Genomic DNA, 20,016 nt, shown 5'->3' on the forward strand with positions numbered 1-20,016 from the left:
ATTTTTGTCACCTTTAACATGATTGGTGTTCCTTTTGGTTAGGTTTATTTAAACTCTTTAACTCTTTTTTATTTTTATTTTAGCTTTATTTGTTGTTAATTCAACTCAACCTTTTAGGGGTTTTTTTAACAGAAAAAGTTATTTCCATTTCTAGTTGACTTTTAAGAATATGATGAGATTGGGAGAGGTATAAGTAAGAAAAAGACTCATACGTAGGTCATGAGGTCAGCTGAGCCATTGGGCCTTTTATTGATGGCTGATTCACAAGCACAGGAGATGTTTGGTTTTGTTCTGCTTTATACACCTGCTTGTAATTTCTGGAATGCTTGTAACAGGAACATCATCAAAAGACAGTTCTTATGGCAGTGGTTATCAGTACAAATGTCTCAGCATCATCTTAACAGCTGATCTGTAGGTCAAAAATAATATTATAGATTTTAAATACAATATATTAATATCCATATATTCCATTTCCACATGCATGTTCATAATAATTTCTTTCAGGTTTGTGCATAAATTAAATATATTAGCTAAAAATAAAATGTTTTAAGCAATGTCTCCATTCTTTCCATTAAAAAATGTTGCTTTTTATTAACAGTAGTGCTCTGTCTGCACATCAGTGCACATCAGTGACAAAACTGCTCCGTTTGATGTCTGAGGAACAAATTATATGGACCGAAACAATACGAAGGAGGAGAAAGTTAGCTGAATGGAAGCAGTTTTAACTTTACGCAATCACAAATACACAGACCAGTAAATAACATTAAAGAAAGGGAAGGAGAATGGGAAGATCGCACGAGCATAAAGATCTACGCGCTTGGCTGCCGAGGGGATCACAGGTTTAGGAGGTGGTGGTTTCTTGTTGTTCTTGGCCTGCGATTTACCGCAAGCATTACCAGATTCAATGGGTTTGCCGTAGCAGTCAAAGTTTGAGAGTTCAAAGTCCCGTGGCAGAGATCCTACGATACTGAAGTCATTGGAGCGCAAATCCGACTTGGAGGTGCATACCTTTTTGCACCTTGTCTCTGTCACCTGAGAGATATAAAGAGGGAGAGAGTGAGAAAAAGATGAATAAAGAGAAAACGTGTCAGATCTCAGCAACATCTGGTGTGATTTTTATTTAAACATTAAAGGGATAGTAACCCAAAAATGAAATGCTTTCATCGCTTCCTCAACCTCACATCGTACCAAACCTCTATGACTTACGTTCTTCAATGAATAATGAAAAGAGTTATTCTGAAGAATGTCCAGGCTGCTCTCTACTTTACAATGAAAGTGGTGACCAACATGCCTGTCTCTGGTCCCCATCCACTTTCACCTTAAAACCTGAAACAGCTTGGACTCTGTTAATATATCTAGTTTTGTGTTTCAAAAAAAAAAGATCATACTGGTTTGATTCGGCATAAGCCCAGAATAATATTTATAAAATATATAATAACTAACTGAATAAATGTTTTGTTCAAATAAAAAAAAAAAAAACACTATTACAATATGTCTATCACTACAAACGGTACTTTGTGGTATTTTTATTAATAATATTATTATTGTATTGCAGTAAATTAAAAATGATAACAAAATATTTAATATACAAATCGTACTGATGATTTTACTATTACAACTAGTGTTGTTGGAACATGTGAATTAGGGTTAGTTATGTTAGTTTTGTAAATATATGTAGTTCTGTGCTTCACTGAAGAAAGAAAATCATACTGGTTTGGAACAATATGAATGTTACTGATAACAGGATTTGATTTTTGACTGAACTATACCTTTTAATTTCACACTTTGGTATTTTCATTTGTATAATTAAAATAAATGAAGAAATGAGAGCTGGCAGGTGGATCATTTATGCATTATGATACTCATTCAGGCATCAGACATGGACAACTCAAAAACCAAATCTGATTAAATGTTTCTATCAAACATTTGTCCCTCATGTAGAGGCACATATACTCTCTATCTCTTTGATTTAGCATTCTCCTTTCTCTTGACACTCTGAACTCCTGGGAGAGGGAGATTTTGAGGACAGGCAATTATTTTTGGCTCTTCCTGAAGCTCTAAAAGGGCAGAGGCAGTGCTGCATGGCCCTCCCACGCAGGAACAACAGGAAAGCAAAATAAGAAGTGTGAAGAAACACCTACCTTGCATCAAAATAGACCAGGACACGTGTTACAAACTGATGTGACATAACACTGTCTGTTTCTCTCTCTCTCTCTCTCTCTCTCTCGCTCTTTCTGACTAACAGAGCAGAGGGATGTCTGGGTAACTGATGTCTGATGGTTTAATGCCAACTTGTCTGTTGTATTAGTTCTGGATGTGTGGACAGGGGCAGAAGTCATGCAGTGCCGGACTGCACTACTTCCCACTGGGCACACAACTCTTAAATCCTCAAACAGTTTGATATCTTTTCTATTCTGTGAGGACACATACACGGATTTAGGAAACTGTCTGTCAAATACAGTATTGGAGCTTTCATATGCTTCTGATAAATACTGCCTGCTTAAAAGCGTTCAGCATGTCTGAACAGCCGTGAGATGGCTGGAGAATCAGTGGCAGCAAACAAGCCTTGGGACGTGTCCAAACAGATCTAATTCAGGGCAATGAATGAGGCTTTCATGGAGGTCAGTAACTTTCAGGGGTTGTGCAAAGAGCATGTGGGTTAATTTGGGGTCAGATGTTCTTCTGGTAGCTGTTGAAGGTCCATTCTTGGAGTAAATGTGTGACAGTGGTTGAAAACACACCGCTTCCTTAAACCTCCCTCTGGGGCCCATTTAAAGCTTATAATAGACTTGAGTAGACCACATTATTCAGCCTATTTCTCCTGTCTGTCAGACTCTCCTTGCCTTCGAACTCCTCATCCAATTGTTGCAATAAAGCTGTCTGTTTTCTGAAGAACATGAAGTACTGTGATTATCCCACCTACACTTTTGCATGCAGACCTGACATTAGCAGTGCAGTGCATAATTTTAGATTATATAACTACTAGGACAGCAATGCAACCGAATACAATAAAATATAATGGAAAAAAATGAGCTCTTTGAAAAGGTAAAATCACCTATTTAAACGTAATGTGTGTCCCCATGTGCTGCTTAACTTGTGTCTCTATATGGCATACTGTTATGGAATAGCACATACTTAGAATAAATACATTACCAATTTAAAATATAGTTTTTATATTAAGATATATAAAATAAATTAACAATATATTAGATTTATATTTAATTATTCTAAATGTAAATTAATTAGTTTTAATATGTCTATGTATTAATATTATTATACTGTGTACACACTACTTTCCAAAAGTTTGGCGTTGGTAAGATTTGTTTAATGTTTTTGCAAGAAGTCTCTCATGCTCAACAAGGCTGCATTTATTTGATTAAAAATACAGTAATACAGATTATTCCTATGATTGCAAAATTTAATTTTCAACAGCCATTACGCAGCTTTCAGTGTCACATGATCCTTCAGAAATCATGCTCAAAAAATTATTTTTCTTATAATTATCGCAGTTAAAATTAGTTGTGCTGCTTAATATTTTTTAAAGATTTTTGATGAACAAATACAAAACAACAGCATTTATTTAAAACAGAGATCGTTTATAACATTATAAATATCTTTACTGTCACTTTTGATTGATTTAATTCATCCTTGCTGAATAAAAGTCTTAATTTCTTAAAAAGAAAAAATGGTAGAAAAAAACAACAACAAAAAAAAAACCTATTGCTGAAAAATTTGAGTATCATCACAGTAACACACAATAAGTCACCACCCAAGGTGGTTTTTATTATTATTTTGAACTGACTTAGCACTACAGTTTAATCAGTTTGTCATCAGGTTTTTTCTGACCTGTAGTGTACTGACGTGTATAGGGGTGCTTCCCATGCCATTGATGGAGTTCTTGGCAGGAGTCTTTCCCTCCGCCTTCTCTTTGCTAGCAATCTTTGCTCTCTCCGCCTCCAGCCGTTTAGGGCTATTAAGCATCACCTGAACCACAGCGTATTCGACCAGAGAGGCAAAGCCAAAGAGCAGGCAGGCAATCAGCCAGATGTCAATCGCCTTTACATAGGAGACTTTGGGCAGTTCAGAGGCCAGGGATGTGCACTCAGAAGAGAGCGAGAGCACTGACAGTATCCCTGCAGACAGAGAGAGGTCATTAGATCAAATGAGACGAGGAGAGATGAGCTTACACATTGATCTGAATCATTTCCAAAGATAATACTAGAGCAGACTATAAAACATAACATTAATTTTTTTAAGACATCTGTAACAGTATTAGAGCAGTGAGCAGATTTTTTTTAATAGATGTTTAAACACACACACACAAACCGAACACTCACAGAATGCAATAAATGACTGACCTGAAATGACCATGGACGGTGGCAATTTGAGATGGAACTTGATGTAATCACATTATACTGTGACAGTGACAATAATGTGGACAGAATGATGGTGGTACTGGAATCACCAATGGATTCGCAGAAAAATCGTAACCAAATCACAGCAGAGGATTTGCAGATATTTTGTAATGTCCACCCATGAAACACAACCCAGTGAACAAGGAATAAGCATATTCCAAGAAAACAGTGCATGCATTTATCAGCAGTATCAGGCTATAATTGGAAAATACAAGAAATTGTTACATTTCATGGCATCTTGCATAATCTTCATTGCATCTCAGATAATCTTCTCTCACTGACCTCCCATAAAGAAATAATGCCTGTGGGCTGCAGCTGAGGCTGATGGAAATATCCTGGACATGCATTATATTTCTTGTATAGTGTATAGCTATAGTGCTGTAGGGGATAGAAGTGATCACCCTAAACCTCCCGCACTGATGTGAAATCAGCGCTTATGAAAAGATTCATTGGTGGGTTGTTACACTGATGAAAATGGGAAAGGAAAAATGTAAAAGATGAGGTCGATTATGGGGGTACAGGCCTCCACAGAGATATGAGATGAGGTGCTGATGCTTGTGGCAGGACTGATGATTGGAAAGAGTACCCAGAGGCACACGAGCAGCGCTGGCGTCAGGATTGATCCAAAAGGAAAGCCAGGAGAGGACGACGATGAGCAGGGTGGGAGCATATACACCCATCATGTAGAAGCCCACCTGCCTCCTCAGAGTAAAAATCACCTCCACACATGTGTAGTAGCCTATCATACAAAAGTTCAAATGGTTGCTTTAAATGGACATAAATATTTTTTTTCCTCGAATCTCGTCTTATAGCTACCTCATCAACAAGACCAGAGAGAGAGCTTATTAGTTTTACCTGTCCCTGCATAGTACTTGGTGCAGTTGCCATATTCAATGTCCTCTTGTTTAATATCGAACTGAGGCAGAGCAATCTCATCCATCTGTACAGGGTCACCAGACTGCCACATGAACTGCAGGTCATCTGTGGTGTAGCCGACTAAACACACACACATATTAAATAAGAAAAAATAAATAAAATCCTACAAATAACAATAATAACTGTTAGACTCCAAGAAAAGTCTAAATACAGGGCAGAATGTACTGTGTAAACATAAAGGAATATTCCATATTCATATCAAGTTTTTTCTGCATTTTGAATCACACATTCCATTGTGTCATGTTTTAGAGTAAAAGGAAGAGTCCTTAAACATCCCAGTACCTTTTCTGTTTTTCTACGGATTTTTTTTTTCTTACAGTGTTTACTAGTTTCATTCTTCAGGGATTGACTTTTTTTTTATTTAATTTTGAGTTCACAAGTTTTTTAAGGATTATTTTCATGGTGACTGGGCTCACCAACAGCACTTTTTTAGCAATTATTTAAACATTAATGAAATATGTATATTACGAAATGAAAGTTTGTTCCTTATGGCTGAATTGTACTTGTGTAACAACATCCGAGTAAACTATTTTCACTGTTGTTGTCAGTACGACATCAAATCTTAATTTCTTAAGATATCTACTTTTTTATTAAAATATTTACTAATTTTCATTACTCATTTCAGGTCTAGTAATAACAGTTTCCAAGGTTTTTCATGACCCTGTGAACTCTGATATTTTGTTTTAGCTAACAAGTCTGAAACATGGTAGCATAAAACAAAACTCCTCTCCCTTTCATTTAAACATTTATCCTTTTATTATTTTCATATCAAATACTTCTAAATTATTGTATTCATATTCACGTACAGCTCTCAAGCTGCATTTTGCATCGCTGGGTGTCCATGGGGAAGAGAGTCAAATCCAGTGGACAAGAGAGGGTAACAGACAACCTGAGAAAGGAGAAAATAAGCTAATTTTAGTACCAGACAATGGATCATGCAGCAGTCTTAATTTTAAATGGGGCATTTTACATTGCTTTTCCCTTACATACACTACATGACCAGCTATATATGGTCACCTAAACATCATATCCATTTGCACTTGTTAAACATTTAATTTTAAAACCATAGACCTTAATAAGGGGCAAAATAGGAAAATAATGGATTCCACTTACTGGATTTAAAGATTCATGCAGAATATATTCAGCAACATTGCAAAAATTTCTGCCAAGATTATTTTATCACCAGGTTGCATCACTTGAAGTCAATCCAAATTTAACTGGTTTCATAGATGTCACATAAAAGGTCTTTCCCAACAGTGGGATAAATTCTTCATGCAGTTCCCATTATTGTGCACAGCATGCACACCAAGCCATATTTATTTAAAACACCATTAACACATGAAAGCTTTTTGGTTTTCTGCCATAATCTGACAAGCACAGTCTAAGATGCAGCAAAGAGCTACTTTTTACACCAGCGAGGCCACACAGCGCTTGAGTGCACAAACTGAAGCACTGTACCTAGATATTTTTGTATAGGCCTGGGAGAGGTTAGAGAGAATGAATGTTTCCCTCTAAAATCTGTTTTTGTTTAAGATGTATCTTTGTGGTGCATTATACATATTATCTGAGAGGAAGAGAGAGAGACAAGGGTTAAGATGTAAGATGGGGTCAGACGAGAAAAGACGGGGCACACAAAGATACAAAATAAAGATTCTTCATGAAAATAAACATTGCGTCCATCATATAATCTTGCTCAAAACAATGTTTAGTTATGAAAAATGTTAATTGCTATTATGTATTAAGCAGCATTTTTATTTTTTTATAATGTCCAATATACTGGACATTTTGTTAGTTGGATTATTTTGACTTAAGCATATAAATTGTTTATATTTTTACATTTTCACTAAAAATAGTTATTTTATAGTTATTTTTTTTTTTTTATTTTGGTACATCAAATTAAACTATATATATATTATATATATAGATATATATATATATATATATATATATATATATATATATATATAATATATTTCATATATAATGGTTATTATGTAATGGTGTCATTCTGGCATGCTGTCATTTCTGAAATAATTTTTAAGGTGACTAAAAAAAAAAGGTTTTTATTTAATTGAAAAAATGTTAGAATTTTTATATAAGGAAATAATCTATTTTTTTTCCAGTACACTGGACGTTTAGAATGAAGAGGTTATGGGAGCAAAGGGATAATAAAGTTTGATAATAATTGAGGGTGTTTGAGGCCTGTAAGATGTATCAGTTTAAGAATAAGAGATAAGAAACATATAAAATGCTAAATCTATTCATGTATTTGAGGAAGTTGAAGGTCGATGGACGAATAAAGGCAGAATTTGTTTCAGGGAGGTATAATATGAAATAAACACTCTTGTTTCTTTTTGAAAAACTCTCATTAAGACAGTAATCCCCTGCCACACACATACCCAGAGACAGGGCAAGGCATCCTGGGCCGATGCCAAAAGTGAGAAAGGGCTCACGGAAGACCACCCAGCTCATGCTGGGATCCGGGTGGCATGCAAAAACACTATGGAAATGCATTTGCCTCAGACATAACACAGCAAAACGTGATACTCTTAAACACACTTCCCATCCAGACCGAAATGGCTCTATGCCAGGATTTAGATTTTATATTTACCCTAAACTGTCCAATGCCCGGCTGGCATGGTGACCACAGTTACAACTCATATTTGTGTAGAGCATTACAGCTTGTGGAATTGTTTACCTTTTATAAATAACTGTTTGTTTAAATCAATCTGTGTTAAAAAACTTTTGCTAAATAAAAAGAAGATGCCGATTAGAATAATATGTCTGTAGCACCGCATGGACAGATCTACAGCAGGTGTGGTCACTGACTACTAGAGATTCATTCACTCAGCAGGGCCTGCAGATAAAGCAGTGGAAAGATAATGACAAAGGTGTCCACCACTAATAAAGGACTGAACTTTCACATGGGATCAAATAGCAGGAGCTGTAATTTAGGTGTCAGTGGTGAGGTGAAATCCTTGGGTCAACAGATGTATCGAATCTCCAGTTCTCAGATCACTTTAAGTCCCCGGAGGTTTATTAAAAACATTAAGAAGAGCTTGGAGGAGGGCTAAGTCACTGTTCCCTGTCATTTAAATGTGTATTTTGTTATTTTTATTTTATATACTTTTAAATACACTTATTTTACTTTTAGTTTACTTTTATACTTCTAGTTCTATCAATACTCAAATTTGTATGGAAGCCTGTTTCTAATAGGACTTCATTTCTTATAATTGTGAATTTATGTATTGTGATTTATGATTTTATGTACACGGTAATAAGGTTTATTGATCAAAAGAGACAGTAAAGACTTGTTAATTTGAACTTTCCGTTCATCAAAGAGTCATAAAATAGTATTGAAGTTTCAACTAAAAATATTACACAGTTTTTAACATTGATAATAATTTGAAATGTTTCTTGATCACCAAATCAGCATATTAGAATGATTAGGATGAAGGATCATGTGACTCTGAAGACTGGAGTAATGGTTGCTAAAAATTCAGCTTTGACATCATGAATAATTTTAAAATATATTAAAATAAAAAATAGTTATTTTAAATTATAATAATAGTTATTTTTAGAATAATATGAAATATTAATGATTTCACACTTTTATTTATTTATTTACTGTAAATTAGTGAACATAAGAAACTTCTTTCAAAAACGAAAACTAAAAATTCTTACGTTATTTTTAGTTTTGAACGGTTGATTTAAATTATAAATTCTTAATTATTTCTTGTTTTTGAAAGTTTGAATGTTTATGCGAGTTCATTTTTCATAATGTGACTTTTTATGTTACAATTTGACATTGTATCTTATTTTAAAATTCATCGCACAGTTTTATATTTTATTGCTAGGTAACAGGCTTCCATAAATTTGTGAACATGCTGAACCATTAATTTCAACACCTTCAGATTAAACTCCTGCACAGTAATTTATTCCACTTTAAAAAGGTCTTTGTCATCTGATAAATTCTTGTTTGTCTGATAAAATGTTTGCTTTGTTTTGATTGCTGCGGTAAATAATGTGAGTAGGTGTTACCAGCACTCAGACCTCAATTGTCACCATCCGCAAATACAGAGGATGGATCAGTTGCAGGAAGAAAGAGTAAAAGCTCACCTCATGCTGATGAGGACATCTCCATTTCTGAAGATAAAGAGCAGGATGTTCTCCTGAGTAACATCGTGAAAGTTGGCGCTCTTTTCATTGGCAAAGAAAAGATCGGGTTTCCACAGGCATTTGAACATCTTCGGGTCAACAGTGAGCGAGTCTGACTTGAAGTCCTGAGGAAGCCGGAGTCTGGGATCATTCCAGCGTTGTCTCAAGAAGATGTTGACACGATAGTCCTAGAAAATACGAGCCAAAATATCCATTCAAGTTTTCACAAATGCAATCAAGCCTGAAAAATCAACTAATTGGTGACACCGAAAACTAATTGGGTGGGTGGATGGTAGTGGGTGGGTGGTAGTTAGCAGGGCTGACACCTGTCTTTGTGTTACATAACAGGAACTGTGAGAAGCCTTGATCTGGACACAAAAACAGCACATTAGTCCTAAGGAGACAGAGGAGCCCAGGTGGCTTAGGTATCGCCATAGCAACCAGCATTTCTCACGACCTCTGAGTGATGTTTTAAAAAAACTCTTGTCTCTGAAGTATCCAGGCTCCAGTAACGGCTGGTATTGAAGTTGTGCAGCTGTGGCACTTGGAGCTACTCCTATTTACATTTCCAACTATTGCCAACATCAGAGGCATGCGACGGGTGCTGCAATGAGGGGTCACGCTGCATGTGAGCACCTACACTGGGGAAAACACAGGGTTCGTTAAGTCAGATTGGCCCCAGCTTCCCTGCCGACTTGCGTGAGCAAAATGCTTTGAAGTGGCATTTTCTAGTGGAGCTTGTTTTGCTAGCGCTGATACTGTGAAGACAGATGACATGCCAAATAAAATGGCCACACTCCAGCTGCACTAGAGTCAAGTGAATTTGTTCCTAAATGTTTTTGGGTGTGTTGTCCCTGCATGTATGATTCACATCTTGGTATGTCCTGTTTTTCATTCAGGGGTTAATATGTGTTTTTGGGTGTTTTTAGGGTAACATTCAGGTTGCATTAATCATGTATGGCACTGTGTATTGCAAGGTAATTTAATTTTTGCTTAGTTTTGTTGAAATGTTATTTACAGTATGTTTTTTAAGTAACATTGTTCAAATTGTTCTGGTCTTTGATAATGTTCTCAAAACGGATAGCACAGAAATATTATTTCATTAATGGAACGTTATATCTGAAATATTTTAGTTGGGTTTTTTTTTTTTTTTTTTTAATTATACTACTTGTTTTAGAATGTTTCAAAAAAAAAAAAATCTAAATTAACATTCCTATAATGTTTGAAAAATAATAAAATGGAATGTTTCCCTAAGGCCCATTCACACCATGAACAATAACTATAAAGATAACTATAACAATAACTGCATAATCTCCACACCAATGCACAATAGCATTCGGTTTATTATACATTGAGCATTGCAACTTTGTTGTCTGCAGCTTTAAATACTTGAGCTCTTCATTAAAGCAGGATGGATTCCGATATTTATCAATCATCGGCTGATACTGAAAATTAAAAATTTGAAAGTGAATCCAATGATATTGTTTCTCCGTGCCGTTATCATTATAGTTGTGGTGTGGACTTTTCTATTCTTTTAAGTTTAGAACAATTTTGAAACTATATATTTATCATTATCATTATAGTCATCAAGAAAACATAAAAAAAAACTGGATGTTTTGAACGTTCAGAGAGCATTTAGACATAATGTTTTCATAAATTAATGTTAGCAAAATAGTCTTTTGTTAGCTGTAAAGTGTTGTTTTGTTGGACCTTCCTGTCAAAATGGTAATAAAGTGCTAAATAAGCTGTGGTAGGCAAAGTGGCCTACTTCTTGCCAGTCAGGTCTCTGGAGAGGTTGTGAATAGCCTTTTTGTATTTCTGTCGTATACCACCTGTGCATTTTAAGGTTAACCACAGCAGAACGATGCAACAACAAAATGGGACCTCATTTCCAAAGCTATAAAAGTCTGGTGTCACGCAACACTCCTGTAGAAGTGACTGCAAAACTATATTCAACCTATGACACCATGCAGTGCTGGGCAGAAAACGTGGCCCTCTGATGTGCTTCCAGGGGAAATATTTTCAATGGATCTTAAGACACTCTGGCATGATGGGCTGTTTATGGGTTTCACTGCTCATAAGGAGCCAGACGTAAGATTGTGGGGTCTGGAGTTGATTTTTTTTTCCTCCCTGGTGGAGTGTTAAGTAAACATGATAAGCCTGAAATAAAGCACACACAGTCATTCCAGTCGTCTGTCTGGTAGAAGTTGTGTGATAATCTGACATTTTAAAAAAACATATATTTTTTTTTTTTTTAGACTGACCTGTATTCTTTGTTGATCTAATCATTGATTTCAACATCAATGACATTTTAAGATTTTAACAAGAAATTTCTGGCAAATGTCACATTTTAACTGATTATTGTTCAGCTTGTATGGCGACATTACAAATAAATTTGCTTGATTGATTGATTGATTGATTGATTGATTGATTGATTGATTGGTAGGAAATATGCAAAATATGTAAACAATTATTTTTTTTTAATGTCCACTACCATTCAAAAGGTTTTGTTGTTTTTTTTTTAGCAAGGATGCATTAAATTTACTAAAAGTGACAGTAAAGATTTTCATTTCTTTTTCAAAAATGCTGTTCCTTTGAATTGTCTGTTTATCAAAGAATCCTGGGGGGAAAAATGCATCACAGTTAACCAGTTAAACTGTACCTTTGGTTTTTGAATCCGTACCCACAAATTCATTATCCGTGCACATGCTTTCTCAATCTGTTCCCTCAGGTTTGTAAACTGTACTCACAGATTCATGCAGCAAGCTCCTAGGTAGCTATGTGTTAACGAATCATATTGTATATATTGTTTTATTGCATATTATTATGTGGAATAGGGCTACAGGAATGTGTCTTAAGTGATTCTCTATCAACTGTAATGGGTATGAGGTGGAATACAACGATATAATAAGAAAGATGTGCGTCAAAATCTTGTTTAAATTGTGATAAACTTAGCACTTGATTATTATTATATAATAAACCTGCCATTTTGTCTGACTTTGGAGTCATTTGTTCCTCTTTTGTCAGTCGTTTTGGATAAAAGCTTCTTCTAAATGCATATGTAACCTAAATGTATAATAATAATAATAATAATAATAATTATTTTTATTATTATTAAGAGAGCTTAATTAAATTATTAAATTAATTATCTAAATAACAATAGTTAATTATATTATTATTAAGAGAGCTTAATTAAATTAATTATGATTTATGAATTTTTTATTTTTAAATAACCTTTTACAGTTTTGGAAATGTGTTTGTGTACTATTCATTTTTAACATGAAGACTTATTTAGGTGATTTTATCATACTAAACTTTTTGATGCATGCTTCATTGTTAATGTTAATAAAATAATAGTAAATAACTAGGCCTATCATAACATTGCAGTCATTACATTATTGGTTTTGTATTGCTTTTTTACTTTCTTTACTTTTACTCTATTGGTGTTTTTTTTTTTTTTTTTTTTTTTTTTAATTCAGGAAATTTTCTGTTCTCCTTTTTAGTATTTATTTTAGGCTATAAAACACAGGTGGCGGTGTTTTATCCTATTGGTGATTAATGTAAAACACTAAAAAGAAGACTATTTTGTGAGTGCGGATCATGGTCTCATAGGCTACTATGAAAAATAATGTTAAATAATCACAATACAATGCATCCCGCACCTAAACAGGTGGCATGATTGAATTTGCCGATGGGGACGGGGCCACAAATCCATGAGTTTACAAACCCGAGGTAACGGATTGCGGAAGCATGCGCACGGATTATGAATTTGTGGGTACGGATTCAAAAACCGAAGGTACGGTTTACAAAATCTGAGCGCATGGATTGGAAATTGGTGGGTACAGTTTATTAATCTGTGGGCACGATTTGTTAAACTGAGGAAACAGTTTAAGAATTTGTGAGTATGGTTTATAAATTGAAAGGACAAATTTTTTACAGGTGACTTCCTGGGCTCCGTATAACACCAATAATAATAATAATAATAATAATAATAATAATAATAATAATAATAATCTGCATATTAAAATGATTTCCAAAGGATCAGGTGACACCGAAGACTGGAGTAATGGCTGCTGAAAATTTAATCACAGGAATAAATTATATTTTAAATATGTTAAAATTGAAAACAGTGATTTTAAATTGCAATAATATTTTACCATATTACAGTTAAATAAATAAATACAGCCTTGGTGAGCATAAGAGATTCAAAAACAATTGTACCAACCCCAAACTTTTGAACGGTAGTGTTTACATATATGTTTATTATTATTTATATGTTTATTTTATTTATTCATTTATTTTTATTTGTGTGTGTGTGTGTGTGTGTGTGTGTGTGTGTGTGTGTGTGTGTGTGTGTGTGTGTGTGTGTGTGTGTGTGTGTGTGTGTGTGTTCACTTTTTATGTGTATGAAAAGACAAAAGTGATGTGAAATACCATAGTGGTTTCTTGGATGGACCCAAAGCTGTTGATGAAGATGTTCACACGATCTTCAACGGGAATACCTAAAAACAAAACACAAACAAACTGTACATCTCAGCACATCAATCAAATCCATCAAACAAGACGCACCAAAAGTCATTCTAACAATTTAAGCAGCACACTTTCTCACGGACTATTACGGGTAACATTAACTATTTGGTATATACCATGAAATATGTTTTCACTTTATGTATACTACATGGAAACCATTGCATTATAGGAAAATGCTTCAACTACTCAACTGCTATTCCTATTCCCAAGATTATAATGTTGACTTTAATGACTGCCAGGAGCTTTCATATTGCCCAGATATGAAGAGCAGCTGGCTGGCCATAGGGAGTAATAACACTGAATCATACAGTGAGCTCTTAACACTCAGACCACATCAAGGCTCACGTTTACGCTGAATGCCAGCGAGCAGGGAGGCAACAGAGGTTCTCACTCTTTACAACCTGCTTCATTATATAAGGAAAGGCTGCCAACAGTAGCATAACCTAGACTTTCGTATCTGCCACAATGCATATGCATACAATAAAACATGCTTTGTAATGTATAATAATTGGACATAAATATATTCATTGACATGGCATGCAAAAGACAATGTAAAAATAGTAACAACTAACAAGTGAACAAGAAAGGGTAAAAATAACAGCACCAACAGAAGAAAATATTTATACAAGGACCGCCTATTAAAAAAATGTTGTTGCAAGACTATTGCTGAGGTAATCTGGGTAAGTGCAAGTGGTAGGGCATTGATAGGCAGTTACTAGGATGTTTTGAGTGGTAGCTAGGGGTCACTTCGTGGAGTCTGGGGTGTTGCTAGATAGACGATACAACATAATGAATCTTTTTCATAATTTTATGTATATATATATATATATATATATATATATATATATATATATATATATATATATATATATATATATATATATCGTGGCACTACAAAGGTCAGTGGAGCATTGACCTTTAAAGTTGGGTCGGATTCTTGGGTCATAGCTGATCAAAAGCCTGTTAAGGATGTTGCTGGTAGAGTTCGCCGGAACCCGTGCCAGATCCTCTGACGACAGCTGTCTGAAGGGACCAAAGACAAGGACATTAACAGCAACAAAACTATGTGAAATCATGCTCATGTTTAAAGTTTCATTCATCTGTGTATTAAAATGTCTTTCATTTTTCATTATACTATTGTGAAGGACAGCATTTCCAAATCAAGTGTTACTTCATTTGCCACTGTGTGAAGTATACATTACATTAGAGCAGATTAGCTGTTTCTATAGTTCCCATAGTCAGAAAGTCAACATGATATGTGTATAGCGCAATAGCAGTGTTTTATGAAAAGTGAGCCATAAAACGTTGAATACGAATCCACTTACGAAGGACAGTAAACTTGTTTCCCCTTCTTCTTTCCCTTCTTTGCAGATTTTTCTTTGGTGAAGCCTCCTTCTATCCAGAGACAGATGATAAGCAGCAAGAAAATCATTTTTACAGCCTTCATATTACAGCAGTTCAGCTTCTGAAAGAGAAACAACACATACATTAAGAGCAGGTGCATTGTATTGACATTATTTCTATCATGGTTTTTAAATGATTTTAGGGGTTTTTTGTTTTGTTTTGTTTTGTTTTTTGATAACATGATTAATCCTCTTTATTTAATACCGAATTTACATTTACATTTCTGCTAAATGCATAAATGTAAATGTAAATAACAACAAATGATAAAAAATTGCAATATTTTATATGTCAATATTTTAACAATAGTGTTTTGAGAAAAAGAAAAATCTTGATATTATTTCCTTTGTTCAAAGACTTTCATAAGCAGAGCACTGAAATTCCCAGATATATTAATAACAATGTCCTCCTCTCTCAGAGGACATACAGTTAGAGCAAGACTGCGCTGGGCTGTCTCGGAGACTTATGGTCCGTTGGCTCAGGAAATGTGGTTCTGTTGTGTCCGTGACCACTTTAAAAATGGTTATGGGTGTTTGTCACTGTGGGTGGTCTGACAATGTGCTTCTACACTATAAGCACATTGTTTCCACAAATGGTATGGGACAAATAATTGAATTTATTACCAAAACTAATAATTTTGCCCTTTGTAAACAGTGCTTTACTGATATTTATGTTACAAATGTTCTTGGTATCCTTGCATGTGCATTATAAGAAAATTAGCAGGATTAATTAATTTAAAAATGTTCTATAGGAAATGACTTTAGAAAGACAGAGTTATGCCTATAGTAAGACCTACATGTCAGCAGTTTGAAATATGCCAAACGTCGAACTATTCCACTCATGTACAGTCCTCTCTACAACACAACCATCCATGAGTGTTCCAAATGTAGAGGAGTGGAAACAATTGAAAAGATCAGCATAAGGAATTCCCCTCTGAGGAACGCTGCCAGAAAAACTCCCCTGTCTAGACTCTTCCACCCTCCACCTCTGGAGGCCTGATTCTGCGCCAGTGCATTGATCATCATCTTAAGTGAAACAGACCAGCGTTCATGCACACTCCTCCAGTATCTCACTCATTCCATCATTATTATCACCAGATGCTTGTGTTTCTCTTTCACATCTTTCCATATCTCTCAATCGCTTTCTGTCTCTCATTCCCTTCCTTTTCCCTGATTCAGCTGTCATCACAATTTGAGTTTAATGTTCTTCCTCGGAAAGACACACACAAACACTGACTGCAGGTCTATAGTACATTATGAAGTATAGAAATTCAAGGTATGGATCATAATGTTTTACTACGGAAGGTAATTTAAGGGAAAAAGAGACATGGTTTCTTTATTTTCACAACAGACTAAATCTAGGTATACTTAACCCTTATTCAAATGAAACACTTCTCCTTCTCCTTTTTTTTTTTTTTTTTTTTTTTTGGGCTGTCTGCCCTTAGTAAGTCTGACTGCTTCATTCACAGCTAAAAAAAAAAGAAGAAAAAAAAAACTCACTCAGTTCCACTTATACACAGGTGAGGTTCATTTTTCATATCATGATCTCTGACCTATAACAAAGATCTGTACAGTAACCTAATGAAAAGCAGATAAGTGTTCAGGAATGAAGTATTAGAGGTAGCTGAGGTGAGAATATATTTAATTATGTTCGATATATTAATTTAGGCCTACCGTAGCGCACACAATATGTTACGGCAATCAGAAGAGGTATAAACAAATTGCTGAAGTCTCCATATAGTGCCTGCCTGTTTATCTCCATAGATAAGTATAAAAATTATAAAAATATAAATGTGTTCATGTTGATCCAATAAATTAAAAAAATACATAAAAAAATCCTAATAAAATAATAATGCTATAATAATTTTATAATACTAATATAATAGAAAAAAATGCTAAAATATATAACGTATAAGTAATAAATAAATAAATACAAATACAATTACGCCTATTAAATACAACCACAAAGATACAGACAAAATACAATTACCCACTTAAACAAACAAACAAATGTTTCACACATTCATTACACACACATATGATCAAAAATCATAGTTAGGCCCAAATTACATAATTTTAGCCTGACATATGATGCCTATGCTGGCAAACCTCATCACACTAATCTCAAATTGACATGCTTATATTTTATGTTTATGCAAATGCGTAAAGGTATAACAACGACCTGTGGATGCTTTGAGCATCAAGTTGAAGTTGCATTCAGGCATGATAGAAAATAAAGCAGGTTACGGCAGCAGATGGGGGAGAGGGAAAACATAGAAACAGCATCCTCCATGACGACGAGGAGGTTGGGATGACGATGATGGGGTGAAACACAACACAGAATGACACCATATACGCGCGTCGCACCTTCCCCCGTTTATCATACACATTTAAAACGTTTGATCGCACTTTTCTTTAAATATTACCCGCGGTTTCACTCACCATTTTAATATAATAACGGTTTGTTCTTCCGCAAATCCAATCCAGTAGCGCTGACAGTGCAATCGGTCGTTAAAAAGCCTTCACGACCAGTCGCCGTTTATATCGCATTCTGCTCGTCGTTCCTTCAGTCAGCACAATTCGCTGGAGTCGTGTTCATTACGACGGCGATTCCCTTCAGTTTTTCTTATCTTTTTTTAATTTTAATAATCTGAACAGAATCTATATTCCCGCTGTACTATTGCATTGGTAAAGGGTTGCCAAGATGGAGCCTTGTGTGTGCACCTGTCATGCAACATGCGCAGTAGAACGCTTTACACGGACAGAATTAATCACACAGCTTCCACAGCAGCACTGGAATATAATGCAAGGCCATCACACTTGCTCTGCCGTTTCAGCACAAGCGTGTTCCTGAAAATGATCACACGCAGTGTTCTCTGTTTTGTCTATATGGCGCTTGAAGTTGTGCTTCTGTAACAGAAAGAAGAAAAACTGAAAGAATACATGATTGATGCAATCAAAAAAAGAATGAATGCAAGAAAAGAAAATGCAAGGGTGAATGCAAGAAAGAATCAATGCAATGACAAATGCAATAAGAAATAAATGCAAAAAACAAAAAACAAACAAAAAAAAAAAAATAAACAAAGACAGAGAGAGAGCGAATAATGAATCTGTACAACAAAATATATTAAAAGGAAAGAAAGAAACAATAATTAAATAAGTAAATAATTAAAAGCTTAACCCTCATGTTAGGTTTTGGCCATTTTGACCTAAGATTTTATTTTTCCCGAAAATGATGTTATTGCAATGTACGAATACTTAATGACTTTGCTCACACGGGGTATTATACATTTTCAGCATAGCACAACGGTTAATGTTATTTATGTTATTTTATTTTATTTAATTTATTTTTTAAATTTTTCCCTCTGTACTTGTTCCTAGCCGAATGAATGGTGCCGTTTTAAGCTTAAACAAGTGTGCCAGCCAACAGACACAAGGTGTGGATGTCTGTATTTTTTAAGCACATTGGGACACAGGGGTTGAAGGAACCAGATTTTAGTGGAATGTAGCCATCAGGTATAGTCTCAAACTGAGGCCAAATACATTTTTGTTCAAACACTGTATTACTTCCTCAAAAGACAACACAAACATTAAGATGTGAACCAAAAGCAAAGTTTAGACACATTTCTCTCCCATACAGATATTCTCCAAGGGTCCTGGCCGAATGGTATTTGGATTAAGTGAGAATGAAAACACAGACATTCACAAATTTCCACAGGGCACTCTGGTGTTCAGCTAAGATCCAAAGACCTCCAGCAATGTTCATATGAATTATAAGCAATACTATACCTCCTTCATCAGCTTTGTCAGGACAATAGATGCCTTAGTCTCTGCTTTTCATTGTAGCAGAGCAGAAGATATTAATAATGCATGCACATAAACTAAATTACTGATTAATACCGGTTGAATTGAAACCCCAACAATAAATGACCAGGAACTAAGGGAGGCTTGTTTTGAGAAAACATCCAATGTTTGGCCAAAAGCCACATAGCTGATGGACAATGTAGCACTGGTCCAAAAATATGTCTGTACATTCTAGCAAATCGAATGTGGTATTATATCTGGCATGCACACTCCACATCACTATCAGTCTTCACACACCCCTGTGCTGACACATTCCTCATTAAAAATGAAAATAAAAACAGTCATAGGGTGAAGGTACCACTTTACTTTCTCAAAGACACTTCTTTTTGCCATATGATGGTGTGTAGCTCTCAACAGGTGATTGGCAAGCATTCCAGGGGTCTGAAAGAATATCAGGAAGACCCTAACTGACTCTGGATTAGTCATCACATATCGTCACTAGATGTGATAAATGACATGTAAAGGGGACTGTCATAAGATGTGTAATGAAAAAAGTCTAAATTATGAATTTAAAGAAGTTAGTCTAGATGGAGACATGCAAGAAATGATAGGAAGCTATTAATAAATCTGTATATCGCCTGTCTGTCTATGTCTATTTCAAGGATTCACACCGTTTCTCCTGCCAAAAAGCTGTAAAAAGAGCAATGACTCATCCTATAGGCTCTCACTCATTTTGCTTCACAACATTTTTATCTGATAAAAATATATAAGGT

General features: G+C 35.0%; 1 protein-coding gene across 1 annotated transcript; it reads right to left on the reverse strand.

Annotated features, from left to right (window-relative positions):
- Positions 1 to 220: 220 nt before the first annotated feature.
- Positions 221 to 18,257, reverse strand: LOC109101391 (glycine receptor subunit beta-like). Its single transcript, XM_042770195.1, has 10 exons — positions 17,882 to 18,257; positions 15,365 to 15,504; positions 14,956 to 15,062; positions 13,944 to 14,011; positions 9,471 to 9,697; positions 6,158 to 6,240; positions 5,271 to 5,411; positions 5,002 to 5,154; positions 3,847 to 4,133; positions 221 to 1,032 (listed from the first exon to the last, which is right to left on the reverse strand). Exons 1-10 carry the CDS (start codon positions 17,882 to 17,884, stop codon positions 736 to 738), a joined length of 1,506 nt encoding a protein of 501 aa, XP_042626129.1. The 5' UTR covers positions 17,885 to 18,257; the 3' UTR covers positions 221 to 735.
- Between the last annotated feature and the right edge of the window lie 1,759 nt (positions 18,258 to 20,016).

The sequence above is a fragment of the Cyprinus carpio genome, chromosome A14, assembly GCF_018340385.1.
Source record: "Cyprinus carpio isolate SPL01 chromosome A14, ASM1834038v1, whole genome shotgun sequence".
In the NCBI taxonomy this organism is placed as follows: domain Eukaryota; kingdom Metazoa; phylum Chordata; class Actinopteri; order Cypriniformes; family Cyprinidae; genus Cyprinus; species Cyprinus carpio.

Bases quoted from the DNA above. Each gene is read 5' to 3' on its own strand.
- LOC109101391 (XM_042770195.1), bottom strand. The intron at 14,012-14,955 runs GTCAATGCTCCA...TTTTGTTTTTAG, and splicing joins AATCCGACCCAACTTTAAAG to GTATTCCCGTTGAAGATCGT. The intron at 6,241-9,470 runs GTGAGCTTTTAC...CTCCTTTCTCAG, and splicing joins GATGTCCTCATCAGCATGAG to GTTGTCTGTTACCCTCTCTT.